This window comes from Octodon degus, unplaced genomic scaffold, assembly GCF_000260255.1.
Source record: "Octodon degus isolate 3935 unplaced genomic scaffold, OctDeg1.0 scaffold00019, whole genome shotgun sequence".
Classification (NCBI taxonomy): Eukaryota; Metazoa; Chordata; class Mammalia; order Rodentia; family Octodontidae; genus Octodon; species Octodon degus.
Window position 1 is genome coordinate 5,746,457 of NW_004524595.1, and position 19,453 is coordinate 5,765,909.

Genomic DNA, 19,453 nt, shown 5'->3' on the forward strand with positions numbered 1-19,453 from the left:
CTAAGTCACTCTCCCTTTGACAAAGCCAGAGTACACATTCACACTGGCCTGGTGTGCATGTGTGCACCTGTGTGCATCGGTAGCCAGAGTCTACAGGCATTTATACTCCAGCAAATGACACCTTAGGTGATAGACTGCTTGGGAGAGGACCCAGGTCCTGATCCAGGCTTTCCAGCCCTGCCACTCCTGAGTGACACCCCATGGGACTGGATGAAAGAATTTTCACATTCCTCTAGAAAGGTTTTATTCCTCTAGGCTTTAAGTCTAGGGCTATTTATTTGTCAGAGGGAGACACATAGGAGAGGGCAGGCAGGCTATCCTGGAACAGGTGCCTTGAGGTTCAGTCACTGCTGAGGGCTGGAAAGGGGCCTCCTTTGACCTCTAGAGGGACTGACTAGCAAGCACAGTTGGCCCTGACCATGTCTCTTGGGAAAGGGGAACAGAGGCCTGCTACAAACATCCCTGGATGGCACTGCCAGGGAGGTTCCCTACTGGGGCTATATCAGGAGACCCCAAGCCCCCTTGGCCTCCTAACCCACTGCCTGACCAGCCTGTTCCTCCTCATTCTGCACTGCCCAGAGCACAAGACAGGATGGCTGGCTTGAGCTGTGTTGGTGTCCCCTGGGCCTTGTGCTGGTGTGTGGCAGTCAGGCCAGGGTCCCATTCCACCACTCAGCTGTGTGTGCCCTGACTTGATTATTACTGAACTGCCCTGCTCAGGGAGCACAGCATGGAGGCTGATCTTATTTGACCAATATTCCTGACCTCCTGTATGCCATGTCCCCCTTCCTTCCTGACCTGCCTGCTCTTGGAAATCATCACAGAGCCTAAAAGCACGCCACACTCCGGGCCTTCTTGTATACGCACTGGTGCCCAAACTGATCACTGGTTAAAAGCCCTGGATCACTCTAACATGCATCCAGCCAGGGCTGAGAACCATGGCCCCAGGAGGCCTAAGGGATTGGCAGAAGCTCTTAATGTGGGCCTGTGGTAGTCTTACCATGCAGTGTGCTCTTGCTAGTGCCAAGACATCCCTGCATGCACCCTCTCAGCTCCCATCCATTCTCCACACCCCCGGGCTGGGCTGTCCCTTGCACCCTCACTGGCTGATCCTGTTCTGTCTCCTTGGTTCCCCTCTGCAGACTTCTGATGCTGTTATCAAGGTGGATGTGGTGAGTGTGGGGGTCATGCAGGGATCCTGGGAACTCTATATTGACACTGAGTATCATGTCAGGAGGCCTAACTGCAGGGATTGAACCATCCTTTGCCCCTGGGCACAAATCCTGCCTTGCCTGGTGCCTCAGGAGATGACCCTCACAAGGCCTGCACCCTTCTCTCCAAAACAAGGCCCTCTGTCCCCCTTTGACATTGGTGGACCCACAGAGCATCATGGAGCCCAGAGTGGGTTGAGGTCCTCAGGATTGCCCAGGGTTCTGGGATAGGGTCCCAAGCACAGGGACCTGCAGGATTGTAGACCCAGCCAACCCTCAGGCTGAGGAGGACAAGGAGAAGAAGAAGAAAAAGAAAAAGGGTATCGCAGAGGAGCTTGAAGAAGAGGAACCAGATGAGAGCATGCTGGACTGGTGGTCCAAATACTTCGCCTCCATTGACACCATGAAGGAGGTGAGGCCCAGGCATGGTTGGAGCCAGGGGACAGGACTGAGGAGGGGACAGCAGCACTGTGCTCTCCCCCTTCTTCCCAGCTCCCTCCCACTGCCCCTGAGCTGCTCTTTCTGGCCTTGCCCCCTTGAGGCTCCAGCTCAGGACTCCCCTTTTCCAGGCTAGTGGTCCCATCTGCCTTCCCCGGTGCTTCCTCCTGTCCTCATTGATTCTCCCACAAATGTGTTTGGAGTCTGTGAGAAGTGGGCATGGCTGCAGGAGGCACTGTGGGAGCCCAAAGACAAGCTGCCACACCCTGCCTCAAAGCCCCCAGGCACTGATCTATATCCTGGCCCCTCTAAATAGAGATTTATAATAATATATGCATACTAAGAGCTCTGAGAAGTCCTGCAATGAAGAGACCTAGTTAGACCAGCTCTGGGCAGAAAGGCCGTGCTGAGGACAGTTAACCTACGGGACTGACTGTGACGTGAAAGGAAGATTCAGGCCTAGGGAGTCAGGGAAACCCTCTCATCTTTTGACAGCAACTTCGCCAGCAAGAGACCTCAGGAGCTGACTTGGAAGAGAAGGAGGAGGCTGACAATACCGAGGGTAAGTTCTACTCTGGACACTCCGCTTGCCTCTCCCAGGTGACCAGCTTCCCTGCCACCTTGCACTGCTCCCTGTGCCCCTCCTGGCAGCCCTTACAGCTGCAGAGCCTGATGCAGACTTGTGGGAGTCCTAGCGTGCCAAGGGTGCAGGCTAAGGCAAGCCCAGCAATGGGCTGACATTCATAGTTGCAGAATATTAGCACTATAAGGGACCTCACAGCCCATCCTGCCCAGCCTTCTCCCATAGAATAGTATTAGTAGCCTTTTTGGGGAGAAGAGAGAGTTCTATGGTCAAATCAGTTCAGTGAGAGATGGTCTAACTGGGTCTTTTTATTGCAGGACTTCTCAGAGCATTTAGTATCTGTGTATTATTATAAATCTCTTCAGTGGGACTGGGGATATAGATCAGTGACATAAGCGCCTGCCTGCCAAGCGCAAGGCCCCAAGTTCGAAATCTTTTTGCAAAATACTACATAAAACATTTCCCTAGCTTACTCCATCAGAGTAGCCCTCCTAAAGCCAATGGTACGCCTACCTGCGCTCTGCTGGAGGCAGGTTGGGACATGCTCACTGAATAGGCTGTCAATGCTGTGAACAGACAACATGCAGCAACAGCGGAGGGGGAGCCAGCACAGGGCTGCTCAGCCTGGGCCATCTGCTCCAGGCTCTTCCCTGCCCCCCTTTCTTGGAGGACAGGCCACCAGTCCCCATGTATACTCCCTGGAATGACTGTTGTCTGCATTTGGCAGTTGTGTACAGTGAGACTCAAGAAGTCAAATAGCGACGTAAATGAGTGGTGAAGCGGGGTCACCACCTTGGGCCTGCCTGCTCCTATCATTTCTGTCCACTTTCTAAGAAGCTGACTGGGGCCTCCTTTTCTGCTTCTGCCTAGGCCTGAAGGGGCCGATGAAGGGCAAGGAGAAGGCAAGGGCCATGAAGGAAGAGAAGAAGAAAAGAACCCAGAGCCCCAACCCTGGCCAGGGGTCTGAGGCCCCTGAGAAGAAGAAACCCAAGATCGATGAGCTCAAGGTGGGGGTTGGGAGCTGACCCTACTGGGGAAGAGGGCGGGAGGCAGCAGACAGGCAGGACAGGCGACCAGCCCCTGAGGTGACCTGGTGTGGCTCAGGTGTACTCCAAGGAGCTGGAGTCTGAGTTTGACAACTTTGAGGACTGGCTGCATACATTCAACCTGCTGCGGGGCAAGACAGGTGACGATGAGGATGGCTCGACTGAGGAGGAGCGCATCGTGGGCCGGTTCAAGGTCAGCGCTGCCCTGCTCTGTGCCCCCTCGCAGCACTGCCCCGGCCACTCCAGATCCCCTGGGACTCCCCTTGAGCCAGAAGCTGCCACAACGAAGTCCAGACCTTTGGGTGCTATTAGGGTCGGGAATGCCACAGCAGCCTGTGCCCAGCCAGCCTGCAACCTGATGACCCTGCCTCGCCCCAGGGTTCTCTCTGTGTCTACAAAGTGCCACTCCCAGAGGACATCTCCAGGGAAGCCGGCTACGATCCCACCTTCGGCATGTTCCAGGGCATCCCAAGCAATGATCCCATCAATGTGCTGGTCCGAGTCTATGTGGTCCGGGTGAGACTCCCCCTAAAGGCCCCCTGCAGGTCTCCCTTCCTGCTCAAGAGAGGCCGCAGCAGCTGCAACCCGAGTCCCAGGCTGGGAGGCACCAAGGAGTCATCTGGTCTAGAGGAGAAAGGGTCAGCATGCATCTAGGGCCATACAGCAATCTCCTGACGCTGGCCCAGTGCTCCTGCCCCAACCTTTCACCATGGGACCCGCAGGAAGAGGGCAGGGACACTTGGGGAAGTCTGCTCAGGAAGCACCGTCCCTACCTCAGGCCACAGATCTACACCCTGCTGACATCAATGGCAAAGCTGATCCCTACATTGCCATCCGGCTAGGCAAGACCGACATCCGGGACAAGGAGAACTACATCTCCAAGCAGCTCAACCCCGTCTTCGGGAAGTAAGGCCTCTTGGCGCCCTGCCTCCCCTGCCTCCACTTCCCAGCCAGGCCACTTCCTGCCCCATCCCAGCCTGAAAGCCTGACTCCCACTTGCCAGGTCCTTTGACATCGAGGCCTCCTTCCCTATGGAGTCCATGCTGACGGTGGCAGTGTATGACTGGGATCTGGTAGGCACGGACGACCTCATTGGGGAAACCAAGATTGACCTGGAGAACCGCTTCTACAGCAAACACCGTGCCACATGTGGCATTGCGCAGACCTACTCCATGTGAGAGGGGTGGGATGAAGCCCTGGGGGCAAGAGGCAGGAAGGAGGCCTGACTGATGCACTTCTGCACTGTGACCCTAGAACGAGATTTAGAGGTGACAATTTGGAGACGTCAACATATGGTTTCTATCCTGGTCCAGGCCTCTGGCCCTACAAACTGACCACATTCTTCAGGATACACACAGGGGTGGTGTGGGGCAGAGGGGCAAAGAAGAAAAGGCCATTAGGGGGCGTCTGAGCCAACTTTTGCCACTCAGGCTGTGTGACCCTGACTTAGTCCCTTATCCTCTCTGTTACTGGTTTCCTCCTGGGAATCTCTGGGGTTCCTGAGGAGTGGGTGAGTGGCTGGGAGACGCTGAACATGTGAGCCACAGCTGTGTAAGCAGGGCCAGCCTCCAGCAGCCTCAGGGTCACAGGCCCACCTGCAGATCCAGCGCAATAGTTTGAGACCTGGTGAGAACCATCTGCCACCCACATATGGTCTGGCCTCCACCAGAGCCATTCAGGCTGTGTGTCGCCTCCCACAGACACGGCTACAATATCTGGAGGGACCCCATGAAGCCCAGCCAGATCCTGACCCGCCTCTGCAAAGAAGGCAAAGTGGATGGGCCCCACTTTGGGCCCCCAGGGAGAGTGAAGGTGGCCAACCGCGTCTTCACTGGGCCCTCGGAGATCGAGGACGAGAACGGTAATAGACACTGGCTGAGCCAGCCAGGCCCTCTGCAGGGATTCAGAGTCTGGGAGGGCCCAGAGGTGTTCAAGGCCTGGCCTTGGCCTAGACTTGGAAACCCTGTGGCTCTCACCCCAGAGCCCCCTCCTGTCTGCCCAGGCTGTGTGACCCTGGCTTCACCCCATCTTCTCTCCTCCTTCATCCCTGCGGGGCAGATGAGTTAATCCATTTTGCAGATTCTCAAACAGATCCAGTGAGTTCAGTGACTTGCTGAGATCACGTGGCTTTAGAACCACCAGCCCAGGTCCTTCTGGCTCCAAACCCTGTGCTCTCCCCATGAGGCACTTCCGGTGATGTAGAGGTGACTGAGCTAGGGAGCTTGTGCCAATACCTTCCCTGAGGAAATCACACAGGATTCTTAGCTCAGCTTATCTAAGCAGGGAAGCCAAAGCACACAGATTTCTCTGGGCTCTGTAGGACAGCTGAGGTCTTCCTTGTGCAAGCCACTGCTTCCCTGTGACTCAGTTTCCCCATGGTAAAATGGAGAGGTGATGGCTGGGGGCTTTGTCTCTGAGTCCCTGTCCTCAGCATAGGCCTCCTGGTTCTGGGGAATTCATGTGCATCACTGATACACTGGCACCACAGGTCAGAGGAAGTCCACAGACGAGCACGTGGCCCTGTCTGCGCTGAGGCACTGGGAGGACATCCCCCGAGCAGGCTGCCGCCTGGTGCCAGAACATGTGGAGACCAGGCCGCTGCTGAACCCAGACAAGCCGGGCATTGAGCAGGTGACACTTGCCTGGCCAGGATTCCTGGGTAATTAGGAATCATGGACTCAGAACCTAGGTTCCACAGAGGCAGAAAAGGGGCTTCACACCATTCCCTGTATTCCTGTTTCACTCCCCAGTCTGGCAGACATCTCCCTGCCAAGGCCACCTTCCATGACAAGTATCTTTGTTCTGAGTGAGAATTACCTCAGTGACTGGAGACCTGGGTTTTCACCCTCAGAAGCTGTGACTGGCTGTTGATATGGTAGAAATTTCTGGCATCCAAAGGTGGAAATTGGCAACATGGGTCCATCACAGAACATGGGTTGGAAGGATGAAGACAGCTGTCCTTCCCAGAGCAGGGGAGAAGTCCTTGGGGCATCGGTCATACCCTTCATTTCCTCAGGGTCGCCTGGAGCTGTGGGTGGACATGTTCCCCATGGATATGCCGGCCCCTGGGACACCTCTGGACATCTCCCCCCGGAAGCCCAAGAAGTGAGCTGCTGGGCCCAGTGCTGCTCCCTCCTACCCCGCCCCACCCACAGTCCAGCCCAGTCCCACAGTAGGGATCACGGGCCCAGATGACCTTGCCTGTCACTATGCCCTAAGTCCCAGATGTGGCCAAGCCTCCTGGGGGAGAAACAGATCGATCTATGTGTTACAGCACCTGCCCTGGCAAGTCCCCATTTGCAAAGGCAAGGGTACACCCTGCACTCTGTGGTGGGTGGGGACATGAGCCAGCATGCAGAGGCACCCGCATGTAGCCTCTCTCCTGCTCCTGTGCTTCCCCACACATAGCCCTGTCCAGGGCACCTGCAGGCATGCCTGCCTGTAAACTCACACAGGGACAGAGCCCCGGAGGGCGTGCTCCCCAGCCCAGTGATAGGATCTGCCAGGTTTTCTTCAAGTACCTACTGATGAAATAGGCAGGAAAAGGTGGAGTGGGAAGAGCCCACATCAACAGCCAAACCCCAGCTTCCTGGTTGGCCCGGACCAGGTCACTTCACCTTCTTGGTTCTCAGCCTTCCCCTCTCCAAAGTGGCAGGATGGGTCTTGGCCCACTCTGTCTGATACCCTCCCACCTAGTCCCTGGCTCAGGGCCAGCTTTCCTGGGCATATGAAGCCATCTTGTTGGTGGGTCCTATTCTTGTTTCATACCCTAGCACTCCATTCTGAATTTCTTGGTGATGTTGTAACCAAGGACCCTACATTTCCCTTTGTATCTCCTGGGGAAAATTACCCAGTCACTCTACCTGAACTAGCCGCTGTTGCTAATTTTTCCACAAGGGGGCAACCGAACCTCACGGCTCATTCTGGCCTGCAGGCCAGCATTAGTCCTGTAACTCCACTGAGCTATGGCCCCATCCGCATTCATGGACAACACAGCCTCATTCTTACCAGATTTGTAATTAAATTATATCTTGAGGGAAACACTCTTTGAAGATAAAGACATGAAGGAAACCAGAACCTATAGGTTTTCCATAGCAGGCTCCTGGCCTTAAGTATCAATAAAATTGGGAGCCCAACTGCTGGCCTCTCAGGCCCTGCTCTCCCTGGCCTTGGCTTCTCTGCTCAGGAGTGTGCCCACCTGGAGTAGAGGCAGCATGTGACTTCTGGTGGGCTGGCTCATCTAGCTAGGGACCATGGGGACAAGGCTTCCCTATGGCTGCCATTGGCTCTCCCAGCCCCAGGGCCAACCCCAAGTCCCAGGGATTCTCCTCTCCAGCCCTTACCTGTTCTTGCCCTGGAACTCTGGGGAAACCCCCAGCCTGAGGTGCCCACTGGGTGTCCTGACCCTGCCAGGTATGAGCTCCGTGTCATCGTGTGGAACACAGATGAGGTGGTCCTGGAGGATGATGACTTCTTCACAGGGGAGAAGTCCAGCGACATTTTTGTGCGGGGGTGGGTGAGCGCTCCCTGCCTGCCACATCCACCTTTGGGGATGGGGGGGGAGCTTAGGCCGCCTGGCTTGCAGCCACAGGTCTGAAAGGTGTGTGGCACCCGGCAGGTGGCTGAAGGGCCAGCAGGAAGACAAGCAGGACACGGATGTACATTACCACTCCCTCACCGGAGAAGGCAACTTCAACTGGCGCTACCTGTTCCCCTTCGACTACCTGGCGGCGGAAGAGAGGATCGTCATCTCCAAGAAGGAGTCCATGTTCTCCTGGGATGAGACAGAGTACAAAATCCCCGCGCGACTCACCCTGCAGATCTGGGATGCTGACCACTTCTCTGCCGACGACTTCCTGGGTGCAGAGTGGGGCAGGGGCTGGGGTCCAGAGCAGAGAGCAGGATGGGGTGGGGCAGGGCGAGCTCACTTGGAGATACAGGGTGTCAGACCCACCTAGTCCATCAGACAGAGATCCAAGGGGATCCCACCTCCAGGAGCCCCCCATGCATGTCATACCTGAAGCTGACAAGGTGCTTCAGACATGCCTCAGAGGGACCAGCAAGGCGTCCTAAAGAGACATCCCTCCCCAGGCCTCAGATTGCTCCTGTGCAAAGTAGACCCCTCCCAAACTCTATTCTTTATCCCAAAAGTCTGTGAGACCAGCAGGACTTTGACAGAGTGGAGCCAGCAGGTGACCAGGGATGCCCTACATCCCTGGAAGGGCAGGGATGAAGGGAGTGAGGTGGGAGGGTGCTGGGACAGCCCACTCTCAGCCAGTTAGGCATCAGGGAGGCTGGGGTGTCCTTACTGTCACATTGCCTGAGAGCTGACCCTAGGTCGCAACAGGGGCCATTGAGCTGGACCTGAATCGGTTTCCCCGGGGTGCAAAGACAGCCAAGCAGTGCACCATGGAGATGGCCACCGGGGAGGTAGACGTGCCACTGGTCTCCATCTTCAAGCAGAAGCGCGTCAAAGGCTGGTGGCCCCTCCTGGCCCGAAATGAGAATGATGAGTTTGAGCTCACGGTGGGCACTCCTACTCAGGAGTGGGCGAGGCTGGGCCAAGCTGGGGTGCCAAGTGCTTGGCACCTGGCCAGGCTAATGGGACCTTACTATCCTCTTCAGGGCAAGGTGGAAGCTGAGCTGCACTTACTGACAGCAGAGGAGGCAGAGAAGAATCCAGTGGGCCTGGCCCGTAATGAACCTGACCCCCTAGAGAAACCCAAGTGAGTGCTGATCCTGCCTGAACCTCCAGACATGTGGCTCTTGGGGACAGAACAGGAAGGGGGGCTTCCTGCCCCCTCCCCCAGGTGCCCTCTCTGCTTCTTCAGGGCCACACCTTCGTGGCCTGGGGTGCCTCCCCCTCCATTCTTGAATCCCATCACTTCCCTTTCTGATAGAGGATGAACCATCAGAACAGGGACACCGCAAAGGCCCAGCCAGCAGAGGAAACAGGGTCTTCCTAGTTTTTGCCAGAGGCAAGCAGCTCCCTGGCAGCACTAGGGCCCCAGCTGGCCTCAAGGGCCTGGAGGCACCTGAACTGCTCCTGCGCAGCCCTCACCATCTCAGCCCCTCCCCCTCCCCCCTCCCCGCCCTTTCTCTGTGCTCCCTTCTGCTCTTCCTGATGCTTCAGCCGGCCTGACACAAGCTTCATCTGGTTCTTCAACCCTCTCAAGTCTGCCCGCTACTTCCTGTGGCACACTTACCGCTGGCTGCTCCTCAAGCTGCTGCTGCTCCTGCTGCTACTCCTCGTGTTCGCCCTCTTTCTCTACTCTGTGCCTGGCTACCTGGCCAAGAAGATCGTCGGGGCCTGAGTCCCCCTGCTCTGGGGTCTGGTACTTCTCCCTCCTGTCTGAGGACTGGAGGCCAGCTGTCATGTGGAAGCCACCTGTGCACATAAGCACACACATGCACATACATGCACATACACACAAGCCCATGCAAACATACACAGCAGCTTTCAAACTCTCAAGACAGAAGCACAGACTCTCAGAGCAGGAACTGGCTTCTTTACAGTTTTACATGTTGGGCCAGAGAAGTGATGTAGCTTACCCAAGATCACCCAAACAGGGTGAGATAAGTAGGGACCCCAGCCTCCTCTCCCATATGCATTATTTACCAACTGTAATCTAAGTTGAGATATGGACAGGGAAAGGAGCGAGGGTATGGCTGGGATTTCCCAGGACATCCTGAAATCGTTCCTCCCCTTGAGAGGCCTCCTGTGGCGAGCTGGCTCCAGTCTCAAGGATCAGCTAAGTGCCCCAGGCCAGGCTACACTGCCTCACTGATACAGAACTCTGATGCAGCCCAGCTTCCCCGAGCACTGGGGAGGGCAGGAGATGGGAAAAACATATTGAATGACTTTAACTTTGTACATGGCAGTCTTATGAAACCTGTTTATGTGACCCAAAGCACGGAGTAAGGCTCTTGGCTGGGGAGCTGTGTAGACAGTAGAGGAGGCCCGTACTCTGATGGTGGTGGGACAGTGAGGGTTACTGCCCTCCAGAGCTGCCTAGATGATGAGCATCACAGGAAAGGGGACAGAAGATGCAGCACTGATGTCCTGATGTCCCAACATGGGGCAACGCTGACCTGCCAAGTGCAGGGGCTTCCTGGCCATCAGAATGACCTGCTGTGCTGGGCAATCAACCACTAGAACCCCATGGAGAGGATAGGTCTTTATGCAAAGCAGATCTGCTGCTTAGAAATGGGTACAACCCAGGCTCCAGGCTCAGTGCTTTGGGGGCCAAGGCCGAGACAGGGTGCCCTGGGGACTGGCAGGACAGAGCATGGGTGCCCCAAGGGGGCAGCTAGTGACCAGAACCTCTCCTTTCCACTCCCCAGCCGGCCCGACACTGCCTTCGTCTGGTTCCTCAACCCACTCAAGTCCATCAAGTATCTCATCTGCACCCGCTACAAGTGGCTCATCATCAAGATCGTGCTGGCCTTGCTGGGGCTGCTCATGCTGGCCCTGTTCCTCTACAGCCTTCCTGGATACATGGTCAAGAAGCTGCTAGGGGCCTGAAGGTTCCTGCTCCCTCCAGTACCTCTCCAGGGCCTGCTGCGTTTGCCCTCCCTGTGGCCTGGACTCTTTTCCCACTGCCTTGAGAGCCTGAAGAGCCTCACATCCACCTTCAGCCTTGGGTCGGTAGCTCCTTCTACCTCTTGGGCTGCCATCCCAGACTGCTGCCTGCCCAGTCCTGCCCTTCTGATCTTGCCTGTGGGCTGGGGAGTGTGGGAAGGGGTGGGGACCTGGATCTGGTCCCCTCTCCTCCACACGGTGCTGAGGCTCCACCCTCCTGCAAGCCCTGCTCCAGCAGAAGCTGCCCTAAGCCTGCCCTTTGGACTTTGTAGGCTAGGAATAAAGCTTTAATGAAATTAATCAAGACACTAGGGCCAGCATCCAGAGCTCTGAAAGAATAAACAAGCAAAAGGCCTCACTATCCCACCTGTGATGGCATCTTGAAGACAGAGCCACACCACCAGTCAGCTCTGCAGCACCGAGCCAGCACTCACCACCAGCCCTGAGGGCAGCCAGCTGCTGTGCCCCGCTCCTCCCAGTCCTCCTTGTGGCAGCCACCTGTCGGCATGTGCTCAGCTCTATCTTGGACCTAACTGCGGGTTTCTGCTACTTCCCAGGGCATCCTCTGCCTGGGCGAGTGCCCACAAGCCCAGACAGACCCTGGAGAACAAATCCTGAGCCCCACTGCCCCACTGCCGCAGTCAGGACTTTGCACTCAGTGAGCTGTCCCCTGCCTGCGCCTAGGTTCTTATTGGCCATTTTTCCTTGCTTGAGTGTGATTTTTTTTTTTTTCTCTTCATAAAATAAATCAAGCACTGGGCTGACAAGTCTGTGTTGGCCTTGTGAGATGGAAGTTGCTGGTGTGGGGTACAGGGTCCACAGGCACTCTAGGTTGGTAAACTCTTCCCTTGGTGGTAGCCCAGGGTTCAAGGTGGGCCCCAAGCACAGGGCCAGCTGCTCAGTGTGCCCACAAGGGGAGCACCCCCACAGTGCAGAGGGAACCACTGGGCTCATGCGGGGGCCTGAAAGCACTGAAAAACCCTTCAGAGCTGGGGCCAGTCTGGAGGTTGAAGACTACATAAACCCCAGAGCTCCCGTCTCCACCACCCATAGCAACAGCTGCTCAGAGAAACAAGAAGGAAACCCCACACTGCTGGCCTCCACCTCTGTCACACACCACAACCTGAACCTGGCACAAGTTCACTCGTGGTGCACAGGTAGGGGCAGGAGCTCCCATTTCACCAGGCCTGGCCTCTTAAAAGAAACTCTGCCTCTGGTTTCAAAAGACTTTAATAGGAACTATAGGAGGCAGGTGGCTCCTCTTGCCACCTTCTTTCCACAGGTCTGGAATGATAGCTCCAGAAAACCCAGGGTGGGCTCTGGTCTCCAGCACCAGCTCATACACGTCAGCCTCACAGGTCCACTTCTACTTGGTGGGCACTCGGAACACCTGAGTCGGAGGAACTTGCAGCTCAGAGTTTATCTGGAAAAGAAAGTGTCAAGGTCACTTCCTTTTCCACCAATGTGAAGGTCACTTCCTGTCCCACTAGTGTGAAGGTTGCTTCCTGTCCCGAGGCTCTCCTCCTCTTGTCCTCTGGGGGGAAGTCAAGTGCATATGTAGCGCTCCCACAATTTCTAAACCCTGGTAACCATTGCCTCTCCAAAGCCAAACAGCACATCTGAGGGCTGAAAGCTGCTTCCTTCTGATGCCACCTCACCCCGCCCCCCTTTCTGTGTGAATTAGGCTCCAGCTAGCAACCCACACAATCCCTTAAGCTTCTCTCCTCCTCACTCCGCTGATTCCTGTCTCCCCCTGCCTATCTCCCCTCCTCATCCCCTTGTACACAGCAGTGTCTGTGGAAGTTAAGGCCATATGGTCCACACATATCTGAGCCCTGTCACAGGCCAAGAGGTCAACACAATGCCAAAGTTCACCTCATCCACCACTCATGTGTAGCTTGACACCTGGGACCCAGCCACGGCCACACGTGGCCACCTCAGTCACCTCACCCATGTGCAACTGGTGTTTGTGTTGCGCATGCTTTTCCTAGCCATGAGCTCAACATGTGTGCAGGATTCTATATTAGCCATGGAGAGCACACACTGTCATGGAGGACTTTCCTTCCTCCTCCTGCCTGGCTGTGGGGCAGCTGCCATAGCTATTGCTAGAGAGACCACTAGTGGGGGCCAGAAGGCCAGGGAAGCTGGCCAAAGGGCTGGAAAGCATGCAGGGCCCTGGGTGCCTCACCAAGTCTTTGAGTCTTTTTTTTTTTTAATTTTATTTATTTGTTTTATTTATTTTGTGTGTATGTATGGCCAGCTCAGCCCACCAAGGGGCAGGGCTGGCTGGCATGTGGTGCTGGGGGATTGAACCGCGGTCCCTGTGCTTAGCTTGTTCTAAGTAGGTGCTTTAGACCACTGAGCCATCTCACCAGCCCCAGTCTTTGAGTCTTGTTTCTCCTTTTCATGAAATAAGAGAACAGCTCCTGCCTCTCCCTTAACCTGTAGTTGTTCAGATCAAGGAGAAAACAAACACAGGGATTCCGCCAGCTATGCACCGCTTTAAGCACAGTGGTCCTAACAGGGGTGGGACCAAAGCATGGGCATCAAAGGGACATGGTCACAGCCCACCTGCCTGGGAAAGAAGTTCAGGAAGTGACACCGGGCAGTAACGCTGCCAGTGACCATCACTGCCTTGCCAGCAACTTTGACACCGGAGGTGAGACTGGCTGATTTTGCATCCCAGCCCCAGCCCACCTGGAAGGGCTCGTCCGCTGCGTGCAGCCACAACCCAGGCACCTTGCCGCTCACCTTGGAGTGCAGATACTGCTGCAGGAGAGACTGTAGTTCAGCATTCTGCTGCTCCAGGGACTCATTCTCTACCAGCAGCTTGGCCCGCTGGGTCAGGACAAGGCTTTGGGTGAGAGAATGGGTTAAAGGCCAACAGAATTCAACAACCACCAAGTAGGGGCTGGGACCTGTGAGATTTTGCTCTGGCTGTGGAAGAGGACCATGGAAGCCTTGCCTTCCCCCCAGGCCAGGGGGAAGAGGATGAGGAAGGCACTGGCCACCCACCCGACAAGGCAACTTCTCTCCCTAGGACTGCGCAGGGTGGGAAAGTGAAAAGCGGGAGCCTGGCTCCATCCTCCTTGACACACACTCACTGGTATCGCTCCAGGGCTGTGTAGAACGTGTCCCACAGGTTCTGCTTGGCAGTGGGGATGACGGTGGACAGAGCCTCCCAGTACTTGGAATCTTTTGAATCATCTCGCATATCCTTCCCCACTTTCAGTGGTGCCCAAAAGTCCCTGAAGGGATGAGCACCAGTGTCATGATCTCCACCTGACACCCCAAGTCCCCAAACAGTGCCACTCTCAGTGCTTCATGACAGTCAAGAGACCATCTGCCTTTCCACCTACCCAGTCCCCACTCAGCTGTCCTGGGCTATTTATTACACCATGGCAGATGCTTAGAAAGCTTACGTTTATTGTCCATGTTCCTTGCAGGCCCTGTGTCACCTTGGTAACACATTGCTGGAGTTTTATCCACATACCTGCCCCCACCCACTGACCTTGACTGTCACTTCCCTTTGTTTCCTGAGTTCATCCAAAGCAGCTGTGCAATTGGGAAGCCTTCTTTCCACCCCCTCTAGGGTGCCCTTGACCCTCCCACCCTGACAAGCCTACAGCTTACTCTCCCTGTAGCCATGCCAGGGAGATGGCTCAGGGGAATAAGCGCTTCCCTGGCAAGCGCAAGAGCCTGAGTCACTCCCTGCCTTCAAAGAGATTCTTCTAGAACAAAAGTTAAATCGTGACTCCTCCCACCCTGAAAATCCTCTCCTGGCTCCAGACACCGGGACAGAGACAAAGATCACCAGATTAGGCAGGGGCTCTGACCTGATCCCCAACCCACAGGTCCTCCTCCCGGACCTAGGAGCACCCAATTCCTGTGCCATTCTTCCCTATAACCTCGCTGACAACCAAATAGAGACGCTACTTCCTTCTTGCCCTGTTACAACGTAGTACTCAGCCATGCTTCTGCCATTGTTCTGATCAAACGGTGCTATGCCTGGCAGACCACAATAAACTTTTGTGGAAGGAAGGAAGGAAGGAAGGAAGGAAGGAAGGAAGGAAGGAAGGAAGAAGGAAGGAAGAAGGAAGGAACCAAAACAGGAGAAAATCACTCCTACACCTCATTTATTTCATGACTATGTCCCTCAGTTTCCCAAAGTCATGTCCTTACTCACTACTCACTAGTCTGTCCCTGGCTCCAGCCTGCTCCCCTCCCTCCAGGTCTCAGACAAGCTCTCTGGCCCCACAGCCCACCTGGACTTCCTCAGACCCATGACGAAGGCCTCCAGGACCTTGAGGACATCGTTAGGGTGGATGAGCCTGGAAGGAGCCTGGGCTGCCTTCTCTTCCTGCTCTCCGCCATCTCCTCCCTCCAGTGAAGTCTGCTCTGCTGCCTCCGACGCAGATGCCAGGCTGGTTCTCGGGATGACAGATTCAAGGCTGCTCTGCGCCACTGCTGTTGCCATGCTGAATCTCTCCACCCCTGATGCCAGGCTTGACCGCTCAGTGCCTGTGCCGTCCCTGGGGTTTGTCTGGAGAAAGGTGCAAGGGTAACCAGGTGGGGACACAATGCATGAGCATGTGAAGGGAAGACGAGATGAGAACAAGAAAGTTCCAAGAACTTGCAGAGGGAGACATTTACACCAGGACAAAATAGGGAAAGCTGGATGGGGAGGTAGGGGAGGGCTGCCAAGCAACAACGTTCTAAGCCTGGGTTCCGGGTATTCACTGTTTTGATACGTAGTCATCGAAGCTTACCAGCTATCCATATCCTTTTGAATCATAATACAAAATAAACTTTGCTTTAATGTTTCAATTTTAAAAGTCTTCCTCCTACTTCTGTTTTTGCCTTTATTCAGTTTACCTCCCTGAGGCAAAGTAATGTTATCCATTTTCTTATATATACTGCCCAAGAGAATGTCTGTATAAGCAAATATACATATAAATATATACAGAAATCTTTTTCCTTCCCATTATTACATAAATGCTACTACTATACAGGGTAGTCTTGCATTTTTTTTTTTACTTTTTTATTTATATAGTCACATACTATCCCAGTGTCCAAGTGTGTAAAAGTATCATTTACTATTACATAAATAAATAGTTGGACACTTAGGTTGTTTCCAGTCTTCTGCTATATCACACAGAATGAAAATTCTATTTCATCTGAGAAATGAAAAAGCTACAGTAAATACAACATTGCAATTATACTGAGATTTATCTATAGAAAAAAATTCTACAAGAACTATAAAGCATATAAAGCTTTGTAATTCGTACTGTTACATTATCCTTACTTGGAGGTGACAATCCTATGTGCTATCAAAGGTTTAGCTTTCTACCAACCTGAGAAGTAAAACTCAAATTCTTTTTTTATAATTTTAGTACAGGGTCTACAGGGTCTCACTACACAGGTTGGACTCACAGTGATCCTCCTATTTTCAGCCTCCCAAGTCCTGGGATTAAAGGCATGTGCCACCACGCCCAGTCTCAGTCGAGGGCTCAGTGTGCTCTGGGAGTGGGGCCAGCACAGCACTCTGGGGATCGAACCTGGTCCCTGCCTGCCTAAGCAGGCGCTTTAGTCCGCTGAGCTATCTGGCTGGCCCTTCTTAAATTTTAAGTTAAGATGCAATAATTTTTAGTACCATGACTTCTTCAGAACAGTTGCTATTTCATTCTCTTACTGAAATCAGTTTCAAAATATATATGCCCAGTAGTACAAATGAACTACACTTTTCAAGAAAGTGTTAGGAATCAAAATCCATACAGTATGGAGGGTTCAGGTCTTACAGTGCTGAGGGCTCAGGAAACACACACACACACACACACACACACACACACACACTTTCCTAGGATTATTCAAAGGCAGCAATGCCCTCTAGGGGCTTCCAGAAGAACTGAAAACACTCCTTGCCCCTCATCTCACCTGGCTGGAGGATCCATGGTGGGCTTGATATTTGAAGAAGAAGTTCACCAGCTTATACAAGTCATCCTCACTTTCGATTCCAAGGGCCTGGAAAAAACAAGATGACTGTTCAGACACTGTCAGAGAGGCCAGACACGTGCTGAAGGGTCTCATTTCCTCAGAGTGAAAGGCTCAACTCAAGCCCTTCGGCCTTCCTAGAGCCTGCCATAGCCCAGGATAGAGGGCACTGGCCCAGCGCTCAGAAGCCACAGTAAAGCTGGGGACATTAGAACAGAGAGGCAAAGCTTCGAGTCAGAAGCAGCCCCACATAGATCTGTGGAGCATAAGAGAGCTGAAGGGAGAGTTAAAACACATACTATATCTGAGTTTTGGTATAGAGGAGAACTTACAACCTGAAGCCATGGCCAGGAATGAGAGAGAGAGAGAGAGAGAGAGAGAGAGAGAGAGAGACAGCGACAGAGACACAGAGAGATAGAGACAGAGAGAGACAGAGTCAGAGAGAGATGGAGATAGAGACAGAGATGGAGACAGAGAGATAGAGAGAGACAGGCCAGTGAGGAAGGATCATAGATGGGAAACATCTAAGTGATGCTGAGGACAATTTCTTTTCTGAGAGCAAGATAAAGATCATCATGGTGAGCCCAAGAAAGTTCCAGATCACTATCTACAATCAGGGCCAAAGCAATGCAGAAAGAGAGACAGGATTTACTCATCCTGCCCCCACCCCTTGTCCCCTCAGTTCAGTAGAACTCACTGAGAAGATGGCATCCAACCTCAGCAGATAGCACTCGGTCTTCTCCAGAGGAAGGAGAAGGCTCAGCAGCTTGCTTTCTATGAGGAAACCCTGAAGAGAAGAAAGAAGGAATCTCCAGTCAGAGACAGGTTCCAGGAACAAGGCTACCCTCTGTGTGTCTCCAGGAACAATGCCACAGAGTGAACCCCCCTTAGGTGAAACTCTGGCCCCAGAGGATGCATAAGAGCTGTTCCAATGAGCAAGGCCAAGGACAATGCCAGTCTCCACTTCTCTCACAGCCACGGGGTAAACACCAGTCTCCACGGCAGTCCAAACCAGGTCCAGCCTCAGGTGCCCAATTCATCATATCCCCAAACAGTTATGGAACCCAGCAGGAGGCACGAGTGGAAGGAATGGCATGAGGCATGAACATGTCAGGACACAATACACAGCAAATAGATAGGGACGGTGCATGAGAAGACAAGGCCTGCCGGTTGCTGGGGAGAGCAGGAGGCCTTGATGGGGAGGCAGCCGCTGACATCAAGCTTGCAAACAGGAAGGACCCCAGTGGCAAGAGCCAGCCTTTGCAGCGAAGAGGACTGCCACAGCTGTCTCAAGGGATCAAAGGCTGCTGAGCCTTGGTCCACTTCTTCATCCACTGAAGAACTGTGACCCCTAAATAAACACTGGCCCTATTTGGTAACAATTCAACCTCCAGCAAACCCAGCTCCAATACAACATTTAACTTTCCAAGTTCAACACTTTGCGCTTTTGTTCCCTTTCATGGTACTGGGGATTGACCCCAGGGAGTGTCAGGCTATCCCTTAGCCCTTCTTATTTTTTATTCTGACATAGGGTCTCCTTAAATTTCCCAAGATGGCCTCAAACTTGCAATCCTTTTGTCTCAGCTCCCTGAGTAGCTGGCCTAATCCTTTTTGTCAACGCACAATACAGATATCCGACACCTATGATACCTGGAAGAACTTCAAATTGAGCCCTCAGAGAAAGGCCACAGCAGTTGGCAGGTAGGGATAAGGAAGTTCAGGAGTATCGTGTCCAGTCAGCAGGAGCCACCTGCTGAGCCCCTAGGGGAAGAGCTGGTGCCAGCTGGCCCAGTGGGGCACAGCCTCTCTGTCACCTGCCCCACAAGTATAGGCTGACCCTAACCCCACTCCTCAAGTCCCTCCTAGGGTATGCAGGGCACCACACTGGCCCCCGCAGAAACCTCAGAAATATCCCAAGGAAGTGCCTCACCGACTCATCACACAGAAGCATCAGGATCCTTTTGGTAGTTTTTGATGAAATTTGCTTGGGCAGATCCAGGTAAGACTCTGGATTTGAGGCAGCCTCTTCTCCCTCCTCCTCTTCTCAGATAGGTCATGGAGAGGAAAGAGGCAAAGAAAGAAAAAGAAGATAAGTTCTTGGCCTTGGTGACTTTGAGCAATAGTCAGGTGGCCTCAGAGGGACTTTAAAAGGTAAAGAGAAAATTTATCAATCACTCTCTGCCTGCTAAAGACACTTACAATGTGGAGCACATGGGCTTAGGGTGCAGAATCAGAGACTGGAGAATCAGCCAGCCCCAGCCAGCCGGTGATGCCCTGCTTTCCCAATTGCATCTGTCTGAAGATCACCCTCAAAATCCAGCATAAACCAGGAACTGGGAGGGACAGCTTGAGTCTATTTATTCTTATTTCAGAGACAATTTAACAAGCATACTACATGTTTCTAAGTCTGCAGAGATCAGAGGCAGCCCACTAAAAAGACAGAAGTGGCTATCACATAAAAATTTTTTTGTTTTTGTTTTGTACCAGCAATGACCTCACGACCTCATGCTTGCCAGGCAGGTGCTTCACCACTGAGCTACATCCCTGGCCCCATAAAGGAATGCTATCAGCAATACCTGGCTGCTGACAGCATGAGCCACAA

At 53.7% G+C, this 19,453-nt stretch overlaps 2 protein-coding genes across 6 annotated transcripts in view; one reads left to right on the plus strand and one right to left on the minus strand.

Annotated features, from left to right (window-relative positions):
• Otof (otoferlin) overlaps positions 1-10,946 on the plus strand; it is an 88,492-nt gene extending 77,546 nt beyond the window's left edge. For 2 of the 5 annotated variants that reach the window (XM_004627432.1, XM_023710940.1), the window contains 16 exons: positions 1,143-1,172; positions 1,492-1,623; positions 2,145-2,211; positions 3,103-3,239; positions 3,337-3,471; positions 3,657-3,794; positions 4,057-4,184; positions 4,282-4,452; positions 4,979-5,139; positions 5,767-5,909; positions 6,295-6,383; positions 7,692-7,790; positions 7,897-8,138; positions 8,626-8,804; positions 8,904-9,004; positions 10,623-10,861. In XM_004627432.1, coding sequence (XP_004627489.1) covers positions 1,143-1,172; positions 1,492-1,623; positions 2,145-2,211; positions 3,103-3,239; positions 3,337-3,471; positions 3,657-3,794; positions 4,057-4,184; positions 4,282-4,452; positions 4,979-5,139; positions 5,767-5,909; positions 6,295-6,383; positions 7,692-7,790; positions 7,897-8,138; positions 8,626-8,804; positions 8,904-9,004; positions 10,623-10,803 — 2,133 coding nt within the window. In that variant the 3' untranslated portion in view covers positions 10,804-10,861. Of the gene's footprint in view, positions 1-1,142; positions 1,173-1,491; positions 1,624-2,144; positions 2,212-3,102; positions 3,240-3,336; positions 3,472-3,656; positions 3,795-4,056; positions 4,185-4,281; positions 4,453-4,978; positions 5,140-5,766; positions 5,910-6,294; positions 6,384-7,691; positions 7,791-7,896; positions 8,139-8,625; positions 8,805-8,903; positions 9,005-9,411; positions 9,597-10,622 lie in introns of those variants that run through there. The other 3 variants (XM_012513864.1, XM_004627431.1, XM_004627433.1) reach the window with 3 other exon arrangements.
• Positions 10,947-12,119: 1,173 nt separating this feature from the next.
• Positions 12,120-19,453, minus strand: part of Drc1 (dynein regulatory complex subunit 1) — a 54,991-nt gene continuing 47,657 nt past the window's right edge. Inside the window, exons 11-17 of the mRNA XM_023710905.1 lie at positions 18,782-18,891; positions 17,549-17,638; positions 16,795-16,881; positions 15,126-15,403; positions 13,965-14,108; positions 13,612-13,714; positions 12,120-12,283 (exon numbers count right to left, since the gene is read on the minus strand). Coding sequence (XP_023566673.1) covers positions 12,227-12,283; positions 13,612-13,714; positions 13,965-14,108; positions 15,126-15,403; positions 16,795-16,881; positions 17,549-17,638; positions 18,782-18,891 — 869 coding nt within the window. The 3' untranslated portion in view covers positions 12,120-12,226. The remainder of the gene's footprint in view (positions 12,284-13,611; positions 13,715-13,964; positions 14,109-15,125; positions 15,404-16,794; positions 16,882-17,548; positions 17,639-18,781; positions 18,892-19,453) is intronic.